The sequence below is a fragment of the Choloepus didactylus genome, chromosome 1 (assembly GCF_015220235.1).
Source record: "Choloepus didactylus isolate mChoDid1 chromosome 1, mChoDid1.pri, whole genome shotgun sequence".
Taxonomy (NCBI): Eukaryota; Metazoa; Chordata; class Mammalia; order Pilosa; family Megalonychidae; genus Choloepus; species Choloepus didactylus.
Window position 1 is genome coordinate 89,522,517 of NC_051307.1, and position 23,525 is coordinate 89,546,041.

The 23,525-nt window shown below is 40.7% G+C and overlaps 2 protein-coding genes across 3 annotated transcripts in view; one reads left to right on the top strand and one right to left on the bottom strand.

Moving 5' to 3' along the window:
- Window positions 1-6,619, bottom strand: part of HSPBAP1 (HSPB1 associated protein 1) — a 91,654-nt gene extending 85,035 nt beyond the window's left edge. Inside the window, exon 1 of one of the 2 annotated variants that reach the window (XM_037836902.1) lies at window positions 6,417-6,619. In XM_037836902.1, the coding sequence (XP_037692830.1) occupies window positions 6,417-6,480 (64 nt within the window). In that variant the 5' untranslated portion in view covers window positions 6,481-6,619. The remainder of the gene's footprint in view (window positions 1-6,416) is intronic. The other variant, XM_037836919.1, reaches the window with a different exon arrangement.
- A 1,267-nt stretch (window positions 6,620-7,886) lies between these two features.
- The window catches only part of SLC49A4 (solute carrier family 49 member 4), a 161,459-nt gene continuing 145,820 nt past the window's right edge, over window positions 7,887-23,525 (top strand). The window contains exon 1 of the mRNA XM_037836960.1: window positions 7,887-8,355. Within this exon, the coding sequence (XP_037692888.1) occupies window positions 8,010-8,355 (346 nt within the window). The 5' untranslated portion in view covers window positions 7,887-8,009. The remainder of the gene's footprint in view (window positions 8,356-23,525) is intronic.

The following is a 23,525-nucleotide window of genomic DNA, read 5'->3' on the forward strand; positions in this document are numbered from 1 at the left end:
GACACCAAAAGGCAGTGGGAGGACATATTTAAAGTGTTGAAAGAAGAAGAAGAAGAAAAAAAGATTACCCAAGAATAATATACCTGGCAAAGTTTCCTTCAAAATTGAGGGAGAAATTAAGATATGTATGGGCAAACAAAAACTGAGGGAGTTTATTATCACTAGACATGCCTTACAGAAAATGCTAAAGAGAGTCCTCCATATTGAAAGGAAAGGGAACTAGACAGAATCTTGATGCTGGATGAAGAAATAAAGATCTCTGATATAAGCAACAACATGGGTAAATATAAATGCCAGTATTATTTCATTTTTCATTTGTAATGCTGTCTTTTACTTTTCATAAGGCTTAAATTCAAATGAATAAAAAACAAGCATAAATCTTTGTTACTGGGCACACAATGCTTAAAGATGTAATTGAGTCATGAACAACATAAAAGAGAGGTAGGAGGGATTAAGTACTATATATGTTTAGGCTAATGAAGTCAAATTGCAACAGATTTAGTATGCTAAATGCAATCCCCATGTTAACCATAAATAAAATATCTAAAAATCGACATAAAACTAAATTGTAACAGATTTATTATGCTAAATGCAATCACCATGGTAACCATAAAGAAAATATCTAAAAAGTCTACACAAAAGGACAGGATAAGTGATTCAAAATGGTTCATTATAAAAGATCGTCTAAACAAAAAGACGGAAAAATCCTCAACAAAATACTGGCAAACTGAATCCAACGGCATATTGAAAAGATTATACATCATGACCAAGTAAGGTTCATCCTAGGAATGCAAGGGTGGTTCAACATATGAAAATCAGTCAATGTGATACACTAGATAAATAGAAAGAAGGTAAAAAACCACACGACTATCTCAAAAGATGCAGAAAGGCATTACACAAAATCCAGTACCCTTTCCTGATAAAAACACTCAAAAAAGTAGGAATAGATGGAACTTCCTCAACATGATAAAGGGCATATATAAAAACCCCACAACTAACATCATACTCAATAGTGAAAGACTTCTAAAGCTTTCTCCCAATTTCAAGAAAGGGACTAAGATGCCCACTTCCACCACTGTTATTAAATAGTGTACTGAAAGTTCTTTCCAGAACAATTAGGCAAAAGAAATAAAAAGTATTCAAATTAGAAAAGAAGTAAAACTATCTCTATTTGCAGGTGACATGATCCTATATATACAGAAAACTCAAAGGAATCCACAAAAAAAACCTATTAGAGTTCATAAATAAATTTGGTCAAGTGGCAGGATACAAGATCAATGCACAAAAAGCAACTGTGTTTCTATACACTAAAAAAAACAACCTGAAGAGGAAATCAAGAAAACAATTCATTTTACATAACATCTAAAAGAATAAATTATCTAGAAATAAATTTAACTAAGGATACAAAAGATTGTACGAAAACACTGCTGAAAAGAAATTAAAGAAGACCTAAATAGAATGTAAGACAATACATATTCATGGATTGGAAGTTAAAATGGTTAAATGTCAATATTATCCAACGTAATACACAGACTCAGTGCAATCCCTATTAAAATTTCAGGAGCCTGTTTTGCAGAAAAGGAAAACCCAATCCTTAAATTTATATGGAACTGCAGAAGGTCCCAAATAGTCAAAATAATCTTGAAAAAGAAGAACATCGTTGGAGGATTCACACATCCTGCTTTCAAGTTGTATTACAAAGCAATGATAATCAAAACATCATGGCACTGACACAAAGACAGTGGAACAGAACTGAAAGTCCAGAAATAGAGCCACACATCTATGGCCAATTGATTTTTGGCAAGAATGCTACAGGCAGAAGTTAAAAGAAGTCTCTTCTTCAAATGATATTGGGAAAACTGGATACTACATGCAGAAGAATGAAATTAGATCCCTACTACGTCACACCATACACAAAAAATCAACTCAAAATGGACCAAGGACCTCAATATAAAAGCTAAAATTATAAAACTCTTAGAAAATAGCATAGAGGCAAATTTTCTCGACTTGAAATTTTGCAATCAATTCTTAGATATGACACCAAAAGCACCAGCAACAAAAGAAACAATAGATAAGTTTGATTTCATCAAAATTTAAAACTTTTGTTCATTGAAGGAAATTATCAAGATTAAAAAAACCTACAGAATGGGAGAAAATAGTTTCAAACCATATATCAGATAAAGATTTAATATCCAGAATATACAAAGAATGCCTACAATTCAACAACAAAAGATAGATACCCAACTTAAAAATGGGCAAAGGACTCGAATAGACATTTCTTCAACAAGGATATACAGTCAATAAACACATGAAAAGATGCTCAACATCAATAACCATTAGGAAAATGCAAATTAAAACCACAATGAGATACCATTTCACACCCACAAGAATGGCTATTATTAAAAAAAAAAACAAAACAGAAAATAACAGTGTTGGAAAGGATGCAGAGACAGTGGAATTCTAGTTCATTTTTGGTGGGAATGTAAAATGGGAAAACCCCTGTGGAAAGCAATATGGTGGTTCCTTAAAAAATTAGGTATAGAATTACTATTTGTTGTAGCAATCTCACTTTTAGGTAAATACCCAAAGGGAGTGAAAACAGGGTTGTAAAAAGATACTTTTAAACTAATGTTTTATAGCAGCATTATTCACAATAGCTAAAAGCTGGAAAGAGTCCAGGTGTCCATCAATGAATGAATGGTTAAACAAAATGTGGTACCTATACACAATGGAATATTATTCAGTCAAGAAAGAAATGAAGTTAAGACATACAGCAACATGCAAGAACCTCAAAAACATTAGGCTCAGTAAAAAAAGCAAGACAAATAAACAAGGACAAAAACTGTATGTTACCACTTTTAGGAAATAAGTAGAAATAGCAAGTATGCAGAGATTGAAAATAGATTATAGGTTACAGGGGAGGGGGTTGGGAGAGAAGGAAAGGGGCAGTGTTTGTTTAAAAAAAAAGATATCTAACCAACACTGTAAGCAACATTATGTGAATTTTTGCATAAGTACGGGAAGCAGCCAGTTTGCCTTTCTCAGAGTAAAAGTCTAGAGTTTTTATTCCCCTCTTGTATAGAACAAAATTAAATTAAATTAAATTTAAAAAAATTTTTAAAGGAAAAAAGAATAATGTCTATTCAATTCCTTTGCCCATAATCAACTCCTAATATTTGTGACTCCTGCTACATTCTTTGTAAGATGTACCTCCTCTTCCCCAGCTACATGTTTAATACCTTCTTTTGCATTATCCTCCCATATCTAAACTCTATGCATTCATACCAAAACTCAACATTGCTCCCAACCACTTCCTCTTCTTCAGGTTCCTAACTGACACCTAGTTTCTCAGGCTGGGAAATCTCAGACATATATTCAATTTCCTTTCTGTATTTCAACATCAATCAGTCACTAAGGCTAACACTTTCTATTAATAATAAAAAAAAATGGTTACCATTCTTGAATGATTAATTCATGCCAGACACTATGCTAGATGATCTACATATATTATTCTAATTTTCATGATATCATGCATTTCATAGATGAGGAAACTGAAGCTCAGAGGGGCTAGGTCCTCCAGTCTATCCCCGCCACAGCAACAGTGATCTTAAAACCAAACCTGATCATGTTACTCTCGCAGTTAAAGTCCTTCAAAGGCTTCCCATTGCCCAAGGGTACAGTTCAGACTACTAAACTTGACACAGTGCTCTTGAGGATTCCCTCTTTTCTCAGCATGCCTCACACTGACTTCTTTCAATTCCTGGACCATGCCACGCTCTCTCGCTCTCTTCTTGCCTCTGCACTTGGCAGAGTCCCATTATTCATTCACTCAACAAATATGTATTAAGTGCCCACCATGCGCCTGGCAATATACCTACTGCTCGGTACATGGTGTGAAACATAGCTCTGCCCGGAAGGTACTTAAGCTCTAACAGAAAAAACAGATAAAAAAAAAAAAAAGCAAGTAATTACAGACGGTGGCAAGTGAAATGAAGGAAGCAGGATGCTGTATTATAGAACACCTAGAGTTGTAAAATAAAATGACCATTTTAGATAGGTTGTTCTGGTACGGTCTGAGGACATGACATATTTTGAAACCTAAAAATTAAGGAGCTGACTATATGAAAAGCAGGTAGGAGGAGAGGGGATGAGTGACAACAGATGCACATAAGTAGACTACAGACCAAGAAGGACTTTTGTAGGTCATGGTTTCGAGTTTGGATTTGAATCTAAGTACAGTAGAATGCACTAAAGACTTTTAAGCAAGGGAGTATCTTTTTTCACCCCTGCTGAATGGAGAAGAGGTTGGAGGGGCACAAGACAGTAAAAAGGAGAACAAGTCAGGAAGATATAACAGTGGTATAGGTGAGAAATAAGGATGATTTGAACTATGGTTTGGTAGTGAAGGAGGATAATAATGGACAGTATGGATGAAGAACTGACCTGACTCGCAAAGTCATTAGCTGAAAATTAGAAAGAGATGAAGAGAAGATGTAGAGAGTTTAGGGAATTGTCATTGGATAAAGTTAGAATGTAGGCTTACTAGAGAAACAGAATCAGAAGGATCTCACACCCACACTGAGTGATTATCCAATAGGTTGGCCCTTTTCATTTTATTGTATCATTAATCTGTGCAACTGTGTGATGTTTTCAAGCAAAGAACAGTCATATCGGTCCAAGGCACAAATAGAGCAGAAGATTGGATTCATCCAGTGTAAGAGTTTTGCCAGAAGAACAAAATGTATGGTGAGAGGGACAAGAAAATGTGTATTTTCAAGGGAGATATAATAATCAACAATGACATGCACTCTAAGCTGGATAAAAGGGTGTAGATGGACAGAAAATGGAAGAATCAATAGATTGGAGGTCTAGATGAAGTTTAAGAATTGTCTCCCTAGGACATATGAGCAAGTGAGTTATAGAGGCAGGAGACTGTGGTCAGAGAGTAGGAACATTTAGAACAATCATCTCTCTACCCTGTATTTGTAGTGTGATACCTACCTACCCTACGAATCCTAGCTTGGAAGTCACTTTTTCCGAGAACCCTTTTCTGAGCTCTAAAGCCCAGGTATGACGCCACTCCGGAGTCCTTCTCCTTTTATAGCATTTGTTACACCTATTATAAATGATGTGTAACTTCCCTACTAGAATGTAAACTCTGGGATAGCAATAATCACCTGTGCTTAGTTCATAATGGTGTATAAAATGAACTAGGGTTGAAGATTCTGAAGGTGGAGAAAACATTTGGGTTCTTTCACAACTAGTGAGTGGAAGAGCCACAGTTCAAATCCAGGTAGTCCTAACTTTAAAACCTTTAAACCTACCATTACACCTCATTGCCTTTTTTTCTTTCCCACTGTCAACAACTTGCTCAGGCACTTATTTCTTCTATCTACATAACCTAAAAGGTTTCTGCACCCTCAGGACCCCAACTCCAATCCTTATAAACACAGCTACCAATAAAGTATTACATCAAAATACATAATTTTTCTTCCAAAAAAAATTTCATGGTCCCACACTGTCTCCCAAATTTCTCACTCTGGCATTCACAATACATCCTAATTTAGCCCCAACATACCTCTCCAGTCTTCTCATTACTTTCTTCTACACTATTCTACACTTAAGGAAAACTTGACTCTTTGACCTCCGGACACATCCATCCTGTGCTTTTCTGCTCTGTGTCTTCCCATATCCTCCCATTCCCCAACCTGAATTGGTCACAATCTCATCCAATCATAAATGTGCACCTTAATATACTACCTCCTTGAAACACTTATGTTTTCCGCACTGGCATCTTGCCTCTTCTTAAAGCCCTTAATGAGTGTGCACTCCTGCTGGTACTCATGTAATCACATATTAATCATTCTTTTTACCTTTCTAGGCTACTTTACTTAATTATGAGTTCCTTGAGAAAAGACATCACTATAGTCCAAAATATTTGGCCCTCCGAGCAGTGTCTAGAACAGTGTCGGGCACGGAGCAATCATTCAATAAATGTGAACGGGGATCTCAGCTTAGGGGCCTCCAAACCTCACCTGTTCTCTTAACCAGGGGTTTCACAAAAATCGAGCAAAAGCTCATAATTCCTTTTCGCAAAAGTTTCAGATATCTCTATCTACCTCAAGGGTGATATCCAATTTCACAATTTTAATTTTAATCCACTCTAACACTCAAAACACCCTTACGGGTGAAACAGCACCGGTAGGATGCGAGGGTAGGGGGACTGTACCAGGATCAAAAATCTGACACAATTCGAGAAAAGACACGTTAGCTAGAAAACAAATCGTTGGCTAGAAAACTGGAACATCCTCGGAAATCTGGGACTGTGGCTGAACAAAAGGGCCACATGAGAGGTGTCAAGAGATTCCGTTGGCACAAGGTTTGTATTCAGGATCCGAGCTCAGCTTAGCACCTACCTTCCTTCCCTCCAGCTCCAGCGGCAAGGGAAGTATCCGTGGTCGCCTCCGGGTCTGCAGCCATGACTTACTCCCACGAAAAGGGCTCCGTAGGAACCCAAGAGTGGAATGGAGTGGGAACGTGGGGCAAAACTCGGGACTCAAAGCTGCAAACAGGAAAGCTCCCAGCCTTTCCACCAACCTTCTCCGGAAGTGACCGCCCATCGGATGTTACGTGACGGACGCTGGGCGGAGCCACGCGGGTTTGTTTTCTTTTTCTGTCCCTGAAATGCAGGCACGTGGTTTCTGTTGTGGCACCTTTTACTCTCCCTGGACTGTACTGTTCGTTCAATGTAACTTTTCGTGGCTTTGGTTCTTTTTCTCATCGTTTGCTAGTCAGGCTTTTCCTTTCTGCCTCGGTGCTCTTCTCCACCCCACAGTACTGGAGTTTTAGGGGACGCTTTGCTCTTTTTGTGGGGCTCTGGGCAGTGACATGTGTTTCCCCTGCAGCGGCTCTTACCAGCCCTGGACACGGATAGCTCATGCTTTTCTTCCACCTTTCTTGCTCTTCTGGCAGTAATGTGACTCCCTCCGGTTTTCCTGGAATACGAACTTCAGACAGTTTCCTTTTACTGTGTTCCCCATGATTCATTTCCCGACCTAGAAAAGTCAAATAGCTTAACTAAGGTTTCAAGGACACTAACCCTTGATTTACATATCAAAATAAACAAACGACTGCCCCATCAAGAGATCAACAACTCCCACCTTTCCTCTCATTTCCTCTTCCTCTGGCCAAAACCATAAAAACTGGAGGTGGATCTAGGTCACCTCTTTGGCAGAAATCTCCCAACCTTAATCAACAATCTTTATTGCTCGCCTAAGTGACAGACAAAATGGGTTGGAAACATACACACACACGTGCGGGTATACACACATATGAAACTGGTGCGCTTACAATCTCGTTGGATAGGTAAGGCACAAAGATAGCTCATAAAACTAGGTAGTGCTTCACACAAAAAACACACACAGAACAAGTGGTTTCCATGCGCCAATCCCCACGGTCCCCACTACACCTCAATCTTATCCCAACTCTCCCTATAATTTCTGAAGTTATAAACCCAACAAAAATAAGAATAAACCCAATATAGAAGCAAACTTCAGATTAAATGACCGGAGGTCGCCGCGTTGTTTATTAGGGACATGAATTACACTCAGGCCACTTCCTCCTCCAGCCCTACCCGGGATTCCTTGCCCAACCTCCTCTAATACAGTCTATCTGGGAGTTTTCTTTCCTCTGGGCTCAGCCGTCCTCCTCCCAGCCTTTTCATTTCCTCTTTTGTCTTCCCTCTGGGTCCCCGACTCCTCTCTTCTCGCCTGTTTTCCCGCCACCACCACCCCACCCAGCCGGGGTGCGGCCTCTGGACCACCCCGCCTCCTCCCGGTCTCCCGGTCCCTAGCCGGCTCGAGCCGCGCAGGCGCACTGGGCTGGCGGCCGGGGAGGCCGAGGGCGGTCAAAGCAGCTTCATCCTCCACCTCCTCCAGTCTCACCTCGGCTGGGCTGTTCCGCGGCAACCGGGCCCGCGCTGGACAGGAGCCCCGCGGCAGCGCGTCGCCATGGGCTCGGGCTGGAGCAGCGAGGAGGAGCGGCAGCCGCTGCTGGGACCCGGGTTCGGGCCTAGGCCGGGAGCTGTCTGGAGAAGCCGGGAGGCAGCAGTGGCCGCGGCATTGCCGGCGGCGGCCCCGGGCCCTGGGCGGGTGTACGGATGCCGCTGGCTGGTGCTGCTGCTCTTCTCGCTGCTCGGGTTCGCGCAGGGCCTGGTGTGGAATACCTGGGGCCCCATCCAGAACTCGGCGCGCCAGGCCTACGGCTTCTCCAGCTGGGACATCGCGCTACTGGTGCTCTGGGGGCCCATCGGCTTTCTGCCCTGTTTCGCGTTCATGTGGCTCCTGGACAAGAGAGGTGAGGGGGTCGGGGGAGCGCCGGCTGGCGCTGTCACTCCTTTGGGAGTTCGGAGCTCGCTTGTTCTCCACGTCTGCGAGCCGCCTCCCTTCGGCTTAACTCAGGGATTGTGTGAGGTGACCAGTGTTTGCTGGCATCCCATTCCTGACTTAGGAACCCTCTCCCTAAAGCGACAAGTATGGGAAGCTTCTTTGAAGATATTTGTATCTTTATAAAGGCTGTTTATTGTGCAATACCAGAGATTAAGCGATCGTTAAATGTTCAAGTTTTTGCATGTTGTGGACATCAGAGCATCTCCATGCAAGTGTTATGTATGTTTCTTACACCTGACAAAAATAACCGATGTTTTGATCCAAACGAGTTTGGGGTTGTTGAGGGTGAAGGGTCAGAAAATAGGATGATGATGCCCACATGTAAAGGAATAATGAGTAGGCTTTGTGTAATAGATGACTCCAGCCCAGGAAAAGCTATTGGGAAACTCAGATCTGACGCTGTGGTTTCCTTGAAGATAGTGCACAGCGGCTTTAAAGTGTGTGTGTGTGTGTGACTAGGTGGCTTTCTCAGCTGAGATTTATGACTCTCAGATAAAGCTTGTAGATGAACAAAGATTCTCATAGACGGATACTCTGGGCAGATATCTCACTTTACCACTTGCCAGTGTTATTCTGTGAGAAGAAAAACAAGCCTTAGGATTGATTGATAAGGCATTTGATTATACCATGTAAGTATAGGTAAATGATTGGTAGTTGTGGACTACACCTTCAAGAGGCTGTTGTGCATGATTTTAGGTTTGTTGGTCGGACAATGTTTGGGAACTACTTGGTTTATTTTTGTTTTAGTTCAAATATTCATAAGATTTGTTGAAATGAGTTTTTTTAGATTTTGAAAGTAGATTCATAATTGTCAGGCACATCGCACTCAAATATTTGTTATTAGGAGAGTAGAATAGCAGGGTTCTATCAGTAGCTATGCTCCCTTCTTCCCTTCTCACACATCCTTCATAGGAACCCATATTGCAAAGACTAAGGAATTGTTGATTATTCATTAATGATCAACAGTGTAATATAGCTGCTAAAAGTTAGAGGACAATTTTAGGTACAGAAGCATAGTATCCAAAATAAGAAAAATAGTTTCATATGCTCTACACTAGTGTTCAGTTCTGATTATTTATTTTCATAAGGCCATTAACACTCAAGTACTTTAAAAGTTGTGTGACAGTTTGTTGCAAATAAATGTATTGGCCTACCCCACCTCAATGGTTGCTAACATGACCACAGACATAGGGGACTGGTGGTTTGATGGGTTGAGCCATCTACCACAAGATTTACCCTTGGGAAGACTGTTGCTGCAAAGGAGAGGCTAGGTCTCCCTATAATTGTGCCTAAGAGCCTCCTCCCGAATGCCTCTTTGTTGCTCAGATGTGGCCCTGTCTCTCTAGCTAAGCCAACTTGAAAGGTGAAATCACTGCCCTCCCCCCTACGTGGGATCAGACACCCAGGGGAGTGAATCTCCCTGGCAACGTGGAATACGACTCCCGGGGAGGAATGTAGACCTGGCATCGTGGGACGGAGAACATCTTCTTGACCAAAAGGGGGATGTGAAAGGAAATGAAATAAGCTTCAGTGGCAGAGAGATTCCGAAAGGAGCCGAGAGGTCACTCTGGTGGGCACTCTTATGCACACTTTAGACAACCCTTTTTAGGTTCTAAAGAATTGGGGTAGCTGGTGGTGGATACCTGAAACTATCAAACTACAACCCAGAACCCATGAATCTCGAAGACAGTTGTATAAAAATGTAGCTTATGAGGGGTGACAATGGGATTGGGAAAGCCATAAGGACCACACTCCACTTTGTCTAGTTTATGGATGGATGAGTAGAAAAATAGGGGAAGGAAACAAACAGACAAAGGTACCCAGTGTTCTTTTTTACTTCAATTGCTCTTTTTCACTCTAATTATTATTCTTGTTATTTTTGTGTGTGTGCTAATGAAGGTGTCAGGGATTGATTTGGGTGATGAATGTACCACTATGTAATGGTACTGTAAACAATCGAAAGTACGATTTGTTTTGTATGACTGCGTGGTATGTGAATATATCTCAATAAAATGAAGATTAAAAAAAAAAAGAATGTATTTATTCTCAAGGGTTATTGAAAGAATGAAAAGAAAATGTGCTGTGAGCCAGTGATTGTATATTTCAAATGTTTTGCATGGTGTGTGAATATATCTCAATAAAACCGCATTTAGAAAAAAAAAAAAAAAAAAAAGAATTGGGGTAGCTGGTGGTGGATACCTGAAACTATCAAACTACAACCCAGAGCCCATGAATCTCGAAGACAATTGTATAAAAATGTAGCTTATGAGGGGTGACAGTGGGATTGGGAAAGCCATAAGGACCACTCTCCACTTTGTCTAGTTTATGGATGGATGAGTAGAAAAATAGGGGAAGGAAACAAACAAACAGACAAAGGTACCCAGTGTTCTTTTTTACTTTAATTGTTTTCATTTTAATTATTATTCTTGTTATTTTTGTGTGTGTGCTAATGAAGGTGTCAGGGATTGATTTGGGTGATGAATGTACAACTATGTAATGGTACTGTGAACAATCGAAAGTACGATTTGTTTTGTATGACTGCGTGGTATACGAATATATCTCAATAAAATGAAGATTAAAAAAAAAAAAGTTGTGTGACAAGAATGCTAAAGAGTATAAAAATCATAATGTGTGAGATGAAGAGACCTGGATATGTGAAGCTTCAAAAAGAAACTTGAGACAGAATATAAAATATGTGAAGATCAAGTAAAAGAACAATTAGACATAAGTGAGTGAAGTTACAAAAAAGCTACAACTGAAGGCAATACAAGGAAGAACATTCTAACAATTAAAGGTATTCAATCCTGGACAGATATGTTTGACAGGTATAGAACTCCAAGTAGAGCAAGTACTTATTCAGAGGACTAGGTGCTGAGGAAAGGATTCTTGTAATGACATTTAGTTTTTTTTTAGTGCGTTTTTGAACTATAGACTTTTTTAGAATTTTATCAGTTTTTCCACTATTGTCTTTTTTTTTCTGTTTCAAGATTCAGTATAGGATCCCATGTTGCACTTGTTGTCATTTCTCCTTATCTCTTTCAATCTGTGACAGTTTGCCAGTTATTCCTTACAAGGTTGGCTTACAAATTTAGGGGAAAGTGCAATTTTGTAGTTTATTTTACTTATTATTATTTTTTAAGTCAAGAATGTTTTTCAATTTGTTTTAGCCAACTTTGTTTTATGGTAGAAAAATGTTCACTTTTATTTTTCTTATTATAATTGTATCTACTGTCTGTGGCCAAATAAATTAGGGATTACCTATTTACTTTATAAAATAAGTTGCTTATAGGAGTCCTTTAATATTTCCTGTGAATTCAATTTTATATTTTCCATCGGTTGAAGCAAGAAAAAGTAAATTTAAACATTGTCTCTTTTAGGAAATTGTTTTCCTTATCAATAGGAGAAAACTAGTACAATTTCATATGTTGGCTATCCCGCTACCGGTATCCTACCTACACAGAAATAAAGCAAATTCTCTGCCTCTCTGTGTACTAAAGTATCTTGCTATCTGGAGGGTAGATAGTTTGTCTGTCCTTACAGCTAACATGGGTCCCACCCAGCTTAGCACAGAAGACTGGTTATCTCCCTAAGAGGCATTTTGCATCTCCTCACTCCTGTTCATTTACTAGCAAAGGAGACAGAAGGGAATCAACAGTGAGATAACAAACAGGACAACCAAGAGTGAGTGTGCCCTAGAAGCCAAGAAAGTTTCAAGGAGAAAGCAACTAAATGTGTGCTAAGCATTAGGGATATAGCCCTCACAGAGCCTTCATTCTGGTGAGAAAATATAGGCAACAACCAAAAAAATCAAATATTTTAAATGCTTTGGAGAAAAATAAAGCAGGATAAGGGAGAAAGGGAATGTGATTGAGCATATTCTGTTTTATATCATTATATATGTCAGGGGAGGCCTCACTGATAGGTGTGTTTGAGCAGAGACCTGAAGGAAAAGGAAGCCTGATGTGTCAATTCTGGGGAAGACTATTTTGGGCAAAGGGAACAGCAAGGACTAAGGTCCTAAACTTGTTTGGAGTATCCAAGAAAGAGCATTGAGCCCTGTGTGACTGAAATAGAGCCAGTGAGGGAGAGAGTGGTAGGAGATGAGCATGGAGACAGTGGGAGGCAAGATCCTGCTGGGCCTTGGAGGCCATTGTAAGCATGTTTGTCCATTAAGGAGTAAGGAAGAAAGTCATTGAAAAGCAGTGAGTAGAACAGTTAAATAATGATTCTGCTTTTGTCTTGAGAATAAGAGCCAGAGCAAAGAGACCAGTTGGGGGCTAATAGAATACCTCAGATGAGAGCTAGTGGTGGCTTCCAAAGGGTGATAGTAATGGTGGATTTGAGAAGTGGCTAGAGTCTGGTTATAGTCTGAAAGTAGACCCATAGATATTTGATGAATTGGATGTGGAGTATGAAGGAAGTGGAGAAATCTACAATGGTTCTCAAAACTTTTTAAGCAAGAGTAATCTGGAGAATAGAGCTGCAATTTACTGCGATACAGAAGACTGTAGAAGGAGCAATTTGGGGGTAGATGACATGGAGATCAGGAGTTTTAAATGCCTCTTGGATACAACTAGACAAGTTAAATTGTTGTTTGGACGTATAAATATGGGGTTCAGGGGAGAGACTTGAGTTACACATTTGGGAGTTGTCAGCCTATAAATAGTATTTAATGCCCTAGGTCTGGATGACATCACTTGTGGTGAGAGTTGTAGCTCCAGAAGAGATCAGAGGACTGAGCCTTGGGGCGTTTCAGCATTTAGAAGTTGAGGAGATAAAGAAGAACCAGCTAATGACAACTGAGAATAGAGTCTAGGATTTAGCAATAACATGGAGATCTTTGGACCTTTGGTGTCCTTTATAAGAACAGTTTCAGTGGAGTGTAGGAGTGAGTTCAAAATAAAATGCAAGGAGAGGAATTGGAGACAATGAGAGTAAACATTTATTTCAAGAAGTTATGCCATAAAGGGCAGCAGAGAAATGGGTTAGCAGTCAGAGGGAATGTGGAGTTGAGACTCTTTTTTAAAATAAGAGATAGTAAAGCATATCCCTATAATGCAGTATCCTAATGGATCCAGTAGAAAGGAGGGAATTGATGAAGCTGGAGGAAGAGAGAACTGCTGTAGCCATGTTCTTGAGCAATCAAGATGGGATAAGAGGGGATCCTCCAGAGCACAAGTTGGCCTTAGATAGGACTGTTAACAGTTGATTCTTCAGTAGTAACAGAGGGGAAGATAGCAAGTATAGATACAGATACAAGTAGTAGGTGATGGGAGCTTGTGAAAATTATATTTTTCAGAAAATAGGAAGCAAAATATCACCTGACATGTGAAAATAGAGGAGCAGTTATTGGTGGATTGAAGAGAGATTATAAGTTATGAAACAATTTTCTAGGAAAGTATAGAACACGTGGATGAGGGAATTGTAGTAGGATTATTGGGCAGCACTAAGGGTTTGCTTTATTGGTCACTAATTTCATGTGAGATCAGTCAGCATGGTTGTGTATTTTCCTCCAGGATGTTGTGTTGGGCAAGTGCAGGCATGGGCAGAATTGGCAGAAAGAGAGATTTAACCAGATTTGGAACTAAGAATAGAACTAAGAGGGTGCAAGCCAAAAGAAGATGTTATATGCCAGAGAGTGATGTTTCAATGAACCATGGAATCTAAGCCTGGGTTAAAGAAGGTAAGGGATCATTTGAGGTGGATGAAAAAAGGCAGTAGGTCCCAAAATTACCCATTCCTGGTTGGGTCGAGAATTGTTGGTGTTAGAGTACTACAGGGAGTGACTAAAAAGAGGAGGTCGTGTTTAAAGAATGGGTTGCTTGAAATTGAAACTGTGTCATGGGTACAGTTATGGTAAAGATAAGGTTAGAGAATGACCTGGAGAGTGGACAGCTGAGGTAGGGTAGAGGACATGATCATTAGAGAAGAGGTCAGAGGACTGAGAAGCCAGGATATTGAAAGGATCACAAAGTGGATATTGAAAAAACCAAGATAAATGAAAGAGTGGTGTTGTAGGGAGTAATAACAAGCCAAGAAATGTTCAAGAAGTAAGGATGAATGACCTGGGGGCAGGTGAGAAGTGCTCTGTAGATAACTGCAACAAGGAGAAATGGTGGGTAGTATGATTTGGACGACAGGCAGTACAGGACAGGGATCTCTACAATTGTCTCTGTTTACTGCCTAGAGATAATTTCTAGACAGATAGCAGTGTAGCGATGAGGAACCCAAACAAAGCCCATCAGTCTCTCTAAGTTGAGAAGACAGAGTTTAGAATTTGAAGAGACTAAGACAACTAGAATTGTTTGGGTAGAGTACCAGAAAGGAGAAAACTGCATAGAAAGAAAGCTCTAGATCTAGAGAGGCTTCCTCTATGAGTCTCTAACTGAGAATTGATTAGGGTATGCATACAAGGAAACTGCCCAAGGCTGGAGAAAGACCACCAAAAAGGAACAGAGAGAATAATTTCCAAAGCTCACACAGGAGTGAAAATAGTTCATATTCCCAACAGCCAGGATGGCGAATCCTCATAATACATAAAGCCCAAGATTAAAGGCTGCTCTGTTCTCACCTGTATTAGTCATGGTTCTCTAGGGAAAAAGAACCAACAAAAGATATCTGTAAAATATTATGAGATTTTTATAAGAATCGTCTCATGCAACTATGGGGATGCACACATCCGTATTCCATAAGGCAGTCTGCAAGCTACAAACTCAGATGAAGTTTCCTTTGTTGAATTCCCCAGGAAAAGCTGGCTGGCAGAGGTAGAGATGGAAAATCTCTCTTCTGACTGCTGAAATAATAACTTCTGGATGAGACTTCTCTCATTGTTGAAGGCAATCTCTTCAGTTATTGTAAATGTGATCAGCTATAGTGCAATCAACTTACTGATGATTTAAATCCACCAAATATCCTCATGGTAGCAATCAGGCTAGTGCTTGTTTGACCGAAAACTAGACACCAAAACATGACCAAGTCAACACAAAAACTTAACCATCACAGTCCAGCCCTTGTCATCTTGGTATCTGTACACATCACCTAAAACCATACTTAATCTCTGAATAAAAACAATAATAGTTACATTTTTGCTTAGCAATACTCAACTGTCCTATGTACAACTGGAAATGCACTAATTCTCCCCAGAATAGGGTACAAGTCCATGGGTAATAGTCACTCCTAAATTTGATATCCTATAACTGAAATATAACAACATGAAGCAAATACAACTTGTGTCATATGAAAAGGGGTTAAAATATGGAAGAAAACAAAGATATTTGCTTTATGTAGATATACAAACATACTCCATAGCAAAATAAGGAAAAATATTCATAACCTTTACAGTCCTCATTTCTGTAACTGATCATATGGTCATAGCTCATATTTATAACTACCTTCTTCTACTATACATTCCATGTTACCTATACCCTCAGCAAGCACCTCAGCTGACCATGGGTCTTTGCCTCTTGTGGTTACCCAGATCTTCATTCCTGAAGTTCCTGGACCATTGGTAGTCCTGCCTGGATTGTATTGTTGCAGTTTTCCAGTGATTTTAATCTCAGGACACAGTAGTACCAAGAGACGCCCTAGGGGATGTCCTGCATTCCAGGCAGACTCTTCCTTACCTCCATTGTGTAGCTGCAGTCCTATTTCCCTTGATAGTCAGGATCCGCAGCCAATACAGTAATCTCCCTCTTTGCCTGTTGATTCAGAGGCATGAGGAGCCCTAAGTGACCAGGTATCAGTCTTAACTTCCAGTTCAGTGGAATTATTATTGTGTCTCCTGGTGGAAGCACTCTTCCTTTTGGAACTAAGATCTGTAGACCAGCACAGCTTAATATTGCAGGGACAGGAAGCAAATTATTCTAGTGGATAACTACAGTTAATAGTGAGTAGTGCCACTCCCATTTCTACTCCTTGATTCCTGGACCTGTGAATCCTGGCTATTGGAGAGACAGCATCATAGAGTGGACACAGATTTAGAGTATACACAGCCTCCTAGATAACATTTCCCCAGCCCTGCAAGGTATTGCTACCTAGTTGGCACTGTAATTGAGTCTTCAAAAGACCATTCTGCTATTCTGTCAATGTAGCTGCTTCAGGATGATAGGGACCATGGTAAGACCAGTGAATTCCTTGAGCATGTGCTCATTCCTACACTTCATTTGCTATGAAGTGGGTTCCTTGATCAAAAGCAATGCTGTGTGAAATACTATGACAGTGGATAAGGCATTCTGTAAGTCCACAGATGGTAGTTTTGGTAGAAGCATTGCATGCAGGGAAGGCAAACCCATATGCGGAGTATGTGTCTATTCCAATTAGAACAAATCACTGCCCCTTCCATGATGGAAGAGGTCCAGTGTAATAGATCTGCCACCAGATAGCAGGCTGATCACCTCAGGGAATGGTGCCATATCAGGGACTGAGTGTGGGTCTCTGCTGCTGGCAGGTAGAGCACTCAGCAGTTGCTGTAGCCAGGTCAGCCTTGGTAAGTGAAAGTCCATGTTGCTGAGCCCGTGCATAACCTCCATCTTTACCACCATGGCCACTTTGTTTATGAGTCCATTGGGCAATGACAGGAGTGAATGGGGAAAGAGGCCAACTGGTATCCTTGGAATGGGTCATCTTATCTACTTGATTATTAAAATTTTTCTTTGCTGAAGTCATCCTCTGGTGACCATTCATGTGGGACACAAATATCTTCATGGTTTTTGCCCACTTAGAAAAGTCTACCCACATACATCTTCCCCAAAGCTCTTTGTTGCCAATTTTCCAATTTTGTTCCTTCCAAGTCCCTGATCATCCAGTCAAACCATTGGCAACATCCCATGCATCAATATACAAATGCACCTCTGGCCATTTCTCCTTCCAAGAAAAATGAACAACCAGGTGCACTGCTCGAAGTTCCACCCACTAGAAGGATTTCCCTTCACCACTGTCCTTCAGGGATGTCCCAGAAAGGGACTGTAGTGCTGCATCTGTCCACTTTCAGGTGGTACCTGCATATTGTGCAGATCCATCTGTAAACCAGGCTGGAATTTTCTCTTCTCATTGTAAGGAACCACCCAAGAGGCCATAGCTGTGGGCTGGGAGAGAGAAGGTAGTATTGCAGGAGTCAGGGTCATGGCCATTTGGGCTACTTTCTCATGTAACTTACTTGTGCCTTCAGGACTCTGAGCCCTATCTCATATATACCATGATAGAGTGCTTCTGGGCACACCCAATTTTATGGCTTGGCAGATTAGACAACACCCAGCTCATGAGAAGCAACTCAGGTCTCATGGTTGCCCACGGTTAAGCATTCAGTCTCTCCTAAGGCCCAGTAGCCGGACGAAAGCTGTTCCTCAAAAAGAGAATAGTTATCTGCAGAGGATGGCAAGGCTTTGCTCCAAAATCCTAAAGGTCTGCATTGTGATTCTACTACAGGGACCTGCCAAAGGCTCCAGACATCATCTCTATTTGCCTTGACACTTCCTGAACCATTGGATATGCTGGATCATATGGCTCAAGTGGCCGAGCAGCTTGCACAGCAGCCTGGACACGTGGCAGAGCCTCCCCACCCAAAACTAGAAGCTTTTCTGGTCACTCTGTAAATGGGCTGGAGTAGCACACCCAAATGAGGAATATCTTGTCCCCCAAATCCAAAGAGGCCACTTAGGCATTGTGCCTTTTCTTTTGGTCATAGGAGGGGCCAGAGGTAACAGCTTATCCTTCACCTTAGAAGGGATATTTCGACATGCCCCACACCACTGGACACCTAGAAATTTCACTGAGGTAGAAGACTCCTTTATTTTTATTGGATTCATCTCCCATCCTCTGACATGCAAATGCCTTCCCAGTAAGTCTAGAGTGCTTCCTACTTCTTGCTCTCTAGGTCCAATCAACATGATATCATCAATGTAATGGACTAGTATGTTGTCTTATGAGAGAAAGAGATGATCAGTGTCCCTGCAGACTGGATTATGACCTAGGGCTGGAGAGCTGATATATACCCCTGAAGTAGGATAGTAAAAGTGTATTACTGGCATTGCCAGCTGAAAGCAAACTGTTTCTGGTGGTCTTTACTAATAGCAATTAAGAAAAAAGAATGCCAGATCAATAGCTACATACCAGATACCAGGGCATGTGTTGCTTTGCTCAAGCAACAAAACTACGTCTGGAATAGCAGCTGCGATTGGAGTAACCATCTGGTTAAGTTTGCATTAATGACTGTCCTTCTCCAAGACCCATCTATTTTCTGCACAGGCCAAATAGGAGAGGTGAATGGGGATGTGGTGGGAATCACCACCCCTACATCCTTCTAGTACTTGATGATGGCATTAATCCCTGAAGTCAGTCCAAGAATCCAGTATTGCTTTTGATTTACTATTTTTCTAGGTATGGGCCATTCTAGTGGCTTCCACTTGGCCCTTCTTTCCAAGCCCTCACTCCACAAGTCAGGGAACCAACATGAGGATTCTGCCAGTTACTGAGCATGTCTATTCCAATTATGAATTCTGGAACTGGGGAAATAACTACAGAATGCATCTTGGGACCCACTGCACCCACTGTGAGATAGACCTGTGCTAAAACTTCATTGATCACCTGACTTCCATAAGCCCCTACTCTGGTGGACCACAGTGACTTTTTGGGTGTCCTGGGATTAATGTCACATCTTAGCCAGTGTCTAATCCCCAAAATGTCTGATCATTTCCTTTCTCCCAATGCAGCTACCCTGGAAAATGCTATAGGTCTCTTTGGGGAAGACTGAGAGGAAGAGTTAACAGTATAAATATTTGGTAGTGTAGCAGGGTTCTTCCCCAAGGGAACCCGGCCTTCCCTTCATTCAAGGGGTTCTGGGTCTGTAAACTGTTTCAAGTCTGGGAATTAAGAGGCCATGACTCTCTGTTTTGGGGATTCAAATTAGACTTTTGTTCACTTGACCTAGAATTCCTCTGCTTATACAGGTCAAGTAAAAATTTAGTAGACTGCCCATCCATTTTACTTCTAGGTACCCTATGATTTACTCACCAATGCCATAGGTCTGTGGGAATCAGACTGTTTTGATTGCTGCTTTGAGTCTGCTGTCCATTACAGTAGCCACACCTACTTTGTCCTTGGTGATAGGTGCTGCCACTTGGCCTCTGCCAACCCAGGATCCAGTCATTCCCATTGTGTTTAAGGATCCAAGTTCGTTGGCAGCAGTTCCCACAGTAATCTCTGACCTACAGAGAAGAGCAACCACAGAGCTCTTCAGGGAAGATGGAGTTAATCTCACAAATTTATTCCTCACAGTCCTGCTGAAAGGTGTGTCCTCTGGACATCCTGGGATGGATGAGCAGGTCTTACATGATAAATCTACTCTAACATTCCAGTCTCTCTAAGCCTGTGGATCCCCTTATCTGCATTATACCAGAGCGGTTCTGGCATTTCAGCCCCTCAGGTAATACAGGCCACCTTTTGGTCCATGTTTCGTGGATCTCTTGTGGCTGATGTAAACCAGAAAACAGGTAAAATGTGATTAGTCTTGATAGTTTCCAAGGCAGATTGGGGTGACAAGGCTGAGACTTTGGGGGGTAAAGGAGCTGGAGCTCTTGCCAGGAGTAAAGAGAGTTACTGTTCACTCCAACTGATAAAATGTGGCATCTGAGGAATAGCGGCCTTACCAGACAACCTTTGTGACCATTGCTGATTTTCCATGCTTCTGTTGGATGTGTTGGTGGTTTTTTTGTTTGTTTGTTTGTTTGAATCATGTTTGCATCCTGATTCTTTAGGTACCTGTTGTAAGGACTTTCATTCCTATACCAAATACATCCCCAGAAAAAGGACTTATCTAGCTCATCCATTGAAAGGAAGCTTCCTCTAGATTACAGGTGTGATGTTTGAATAGAATTTATTTGTATTTCCAATCATGTTAGTTCTTCCAAAACTGTTGTAATCATACTTTTAAGACCTTTCATTAAATGTTTTTGCCTTTACATCCTAGTACCATGATCACTTGGGGCCTATTTATATAAAGATGCTAGATATGTCATTAGTCTGTTATCCTGGAGTCTGAATACCTTTCCTATCCAAGGTCAGTTGATATTTATCAATTACCTGGAATTTTTGAGTTAGGCTTTGTCAAGATTTGGACAAGATGAAGAAAGCAATCTATTCAAGACTTGAGTATCAACTGGAGTAGAGTGAGCAACACTTGGATACAATTAAGAATAAGCAAGAAAGCTACCAAGTATATCTGGGAGGCTGCTTTAATAATCAATTTTTCACAACTTCTTCATTTTTAAATGTTTCTGTTACCTGTTAGATGGTCATATATTTGACAGAAAGTATAATTGAGTAAAAAAAGTGCTAATCTTCAGTGGTAAAAATAGGGAGCCTGGTTGTTTGGGCCATATGGCCATATACGATGCACCACTGCTCACTTGGTGGCTGCTTAATTACGAACAAAATATTTAGGAAAAAATAAACATCATGTAGAATATAAACTTCACAGTCCCAAGTCTATAAAATTTTATTAAATGTCTCATAAGGCACTCAGTATAACCTCATAAGGGCAACATTTTGCAGTTTTAGGATATTTATGACCTCATTTGTACTTTTTATTAATTATACTTTATTTCCTGTGTCCATAATGTGGTTTAAAAATCTGTGTTCTGTTAATAGTAGAAGCAGCAAATGAGCAGTATGTATGCATTGCTTGCTACCAAGAAGCACAATTTTCCATGGTAGTCCTTATGCCAAATTATACCAATCATATTAGAAAGTTAACTCAGTTCATATCACAAATTATCCTCAGTGTAGCATGTGTGCTACTGATCTGGTTCTCAAGTTTATTTTCCTTGTTATGTTTAATCTGCATAATTACAGTTCTTTTTTACTTTCAATTTCCTCCAAGCAGACAGACCCTTTGAAAAACCAAACATTTAACCATCTCCCCTTCACCAAAAAGAAAACAAAGTTTGGAAACAAGATAATCTTGGATCAGTTTGGGCAATTCTCCATGTGATATGGGTTTACGAAGCTGTTGAATATGTTACTGCCCAAAAGTGGGCTCGTTGCCCAGTGTGCACAGAAGTCAGTGCTGTAACACCAGGATTTTGAGAAAAGAAAGAATTTATTGCAAGGCCAGCCCAGCAGGAGATAGGATCTTAAGGGGAGCTCAGATCTGTCTCCCTGAGCAGAAGGGGTCTGGGGATTTTATACTGTTTGGGGAAGGTGGGCTTAAGGGAGTAGCTAAGAATAGGGTGAGGTGGTATGGGTTAAGGGGCAGGCTAAAGTGGAGCATACACAGTTTCAAATCATGCAACTTCATGTATCACATGTTTTAAAAAATGGTGGCTTAGCATCATGATCAGTGGATGTGATTTTGCTGTTATAATTAGGCAAAGGTGACTTTAGACCAGGGCTTCTCTGGTGGCTAGAGCTGCTAGAACTGGCTTTAGCAGGTGCTGCAAAGGGAGAGGAAATAGTAACTTTCCTTGTCAGGCTTCTTCTAAATAAACATGAGGAGGTGGGAGCCTAACAAAAGTAAACAGAAACTTCTGCAGACCCGTAAGGGAGGGGCTACTTTTGGACAAAACTGGGTTAGTAGGCAGTGGTTTCAGTCCCTGATTTTGTTGTTGCATTCCTTATTCTTGAGAGATGAGGGGCAATAACCACTTTAGCTACTTCCTGCTGACTCTGGGAGTAGGTTGGGATTCAAGGAATGGAACATCTTGGCATGCAGTTAGAGGTATTCCCTGGTCCTGGGCTGAGGAGGGGCTCTGGAAGACGGCTATCTCCCCAGCTTCTGCTGGTAGGGCACGCATAGGCTGGTACCCCTGTTCTCTGAGGACAGTGGCTGAGTAGAAGAATCCAGTGGACCATAGTCTCTGGGATACAAATTTGACAATTAAGATTTAGAGATAAAGTTCCAAACGTGAGAAGCACTACTATTATTATTATTGGGCTTAACATGGTTAAGAGCCAAGACAACTTGTGTAACTAGCTTTTAATTGGCTCTCACAAGGTTTGTGCAGATGGGTTTTTAATATTATGTAGCCAGTGAGAGATTTCAAATGGAGTCAAGAGGTCACTCTGGTGGACATTCTTATGCACTATATAGATAACACCTCTTAGGTTTTAATGTATTGGAATAGCTAGAAGTAAATACCTGAAACTGCCAAACTCCAACCCAGCAGTCTGGACTCCTGAAGACAATTATATAATAATGTAGATTACAAGGGGTGACAGTGTGATTGTGAAGACCTTGTGGATCACACCCCCTTTATCTAGTGTATCGATGAGTAGAAAAATGGGGATAAAAACTAAAGGACAAACGGGGTGGGATGGGGGGATGATTTGGGTGTTCTTTTTTCACTTTTATTTTTTATTCTTGTTCTGGTTCTTTCTGATGTAAGGAAAATGTTCAGAGATAGATTGTGGTGATGAACGCATAACTATGTTATCATACTGTGGACAGTGGATTGTATACCATGGATGATTGTATGGTGCATGAATGTATTTCAATAAAACTGAATTTAATTAAAAAAATATATTATGTAGCCAGGTGGCTTAATTGTACAGCTCTTGCATATTTAGCTCATTCTGGCTGGAGCTATTTACCCAAGTACAACAGGTGTTTGTTATAGTGCACCCTCCTATTTGTTCTACTAAAAGATAGTCCAAGGCTGTCGGATTGTCCATGACATTTGCCAAAGAGTCAACAGAGACTCAAATGGCCTCAGGTACAGTAGCAGTGGAGTTGGCAGGTCCCTCAGTCATTGCAGTCAAATTACGTAAAGCGGCTTCATGATAAGCAAACCCACCCCAAGGGGCTAATAGCCCTATTTCTAGTCCTAATTCAGTTATGATAATGCTTAGTGCTCATTCATGTTGGATATGACTAGTAGGTTGGTGTATTGAAATATCAGGCTTTAAATACCCTAGAGTACTTTGGCCTTTTATCCAGACATTATTTACACACTGGAACAGTCTGACCTGGGTGTCAAAGATGCTTTCTTCAAAACCTTTAAAAGGTAAGTAGTTCATGTAGCTTCCACAGATAAATATATATATTCTCTTGGGGCACAGAGAATTTCCTAAGAAGTTCCCCCATCC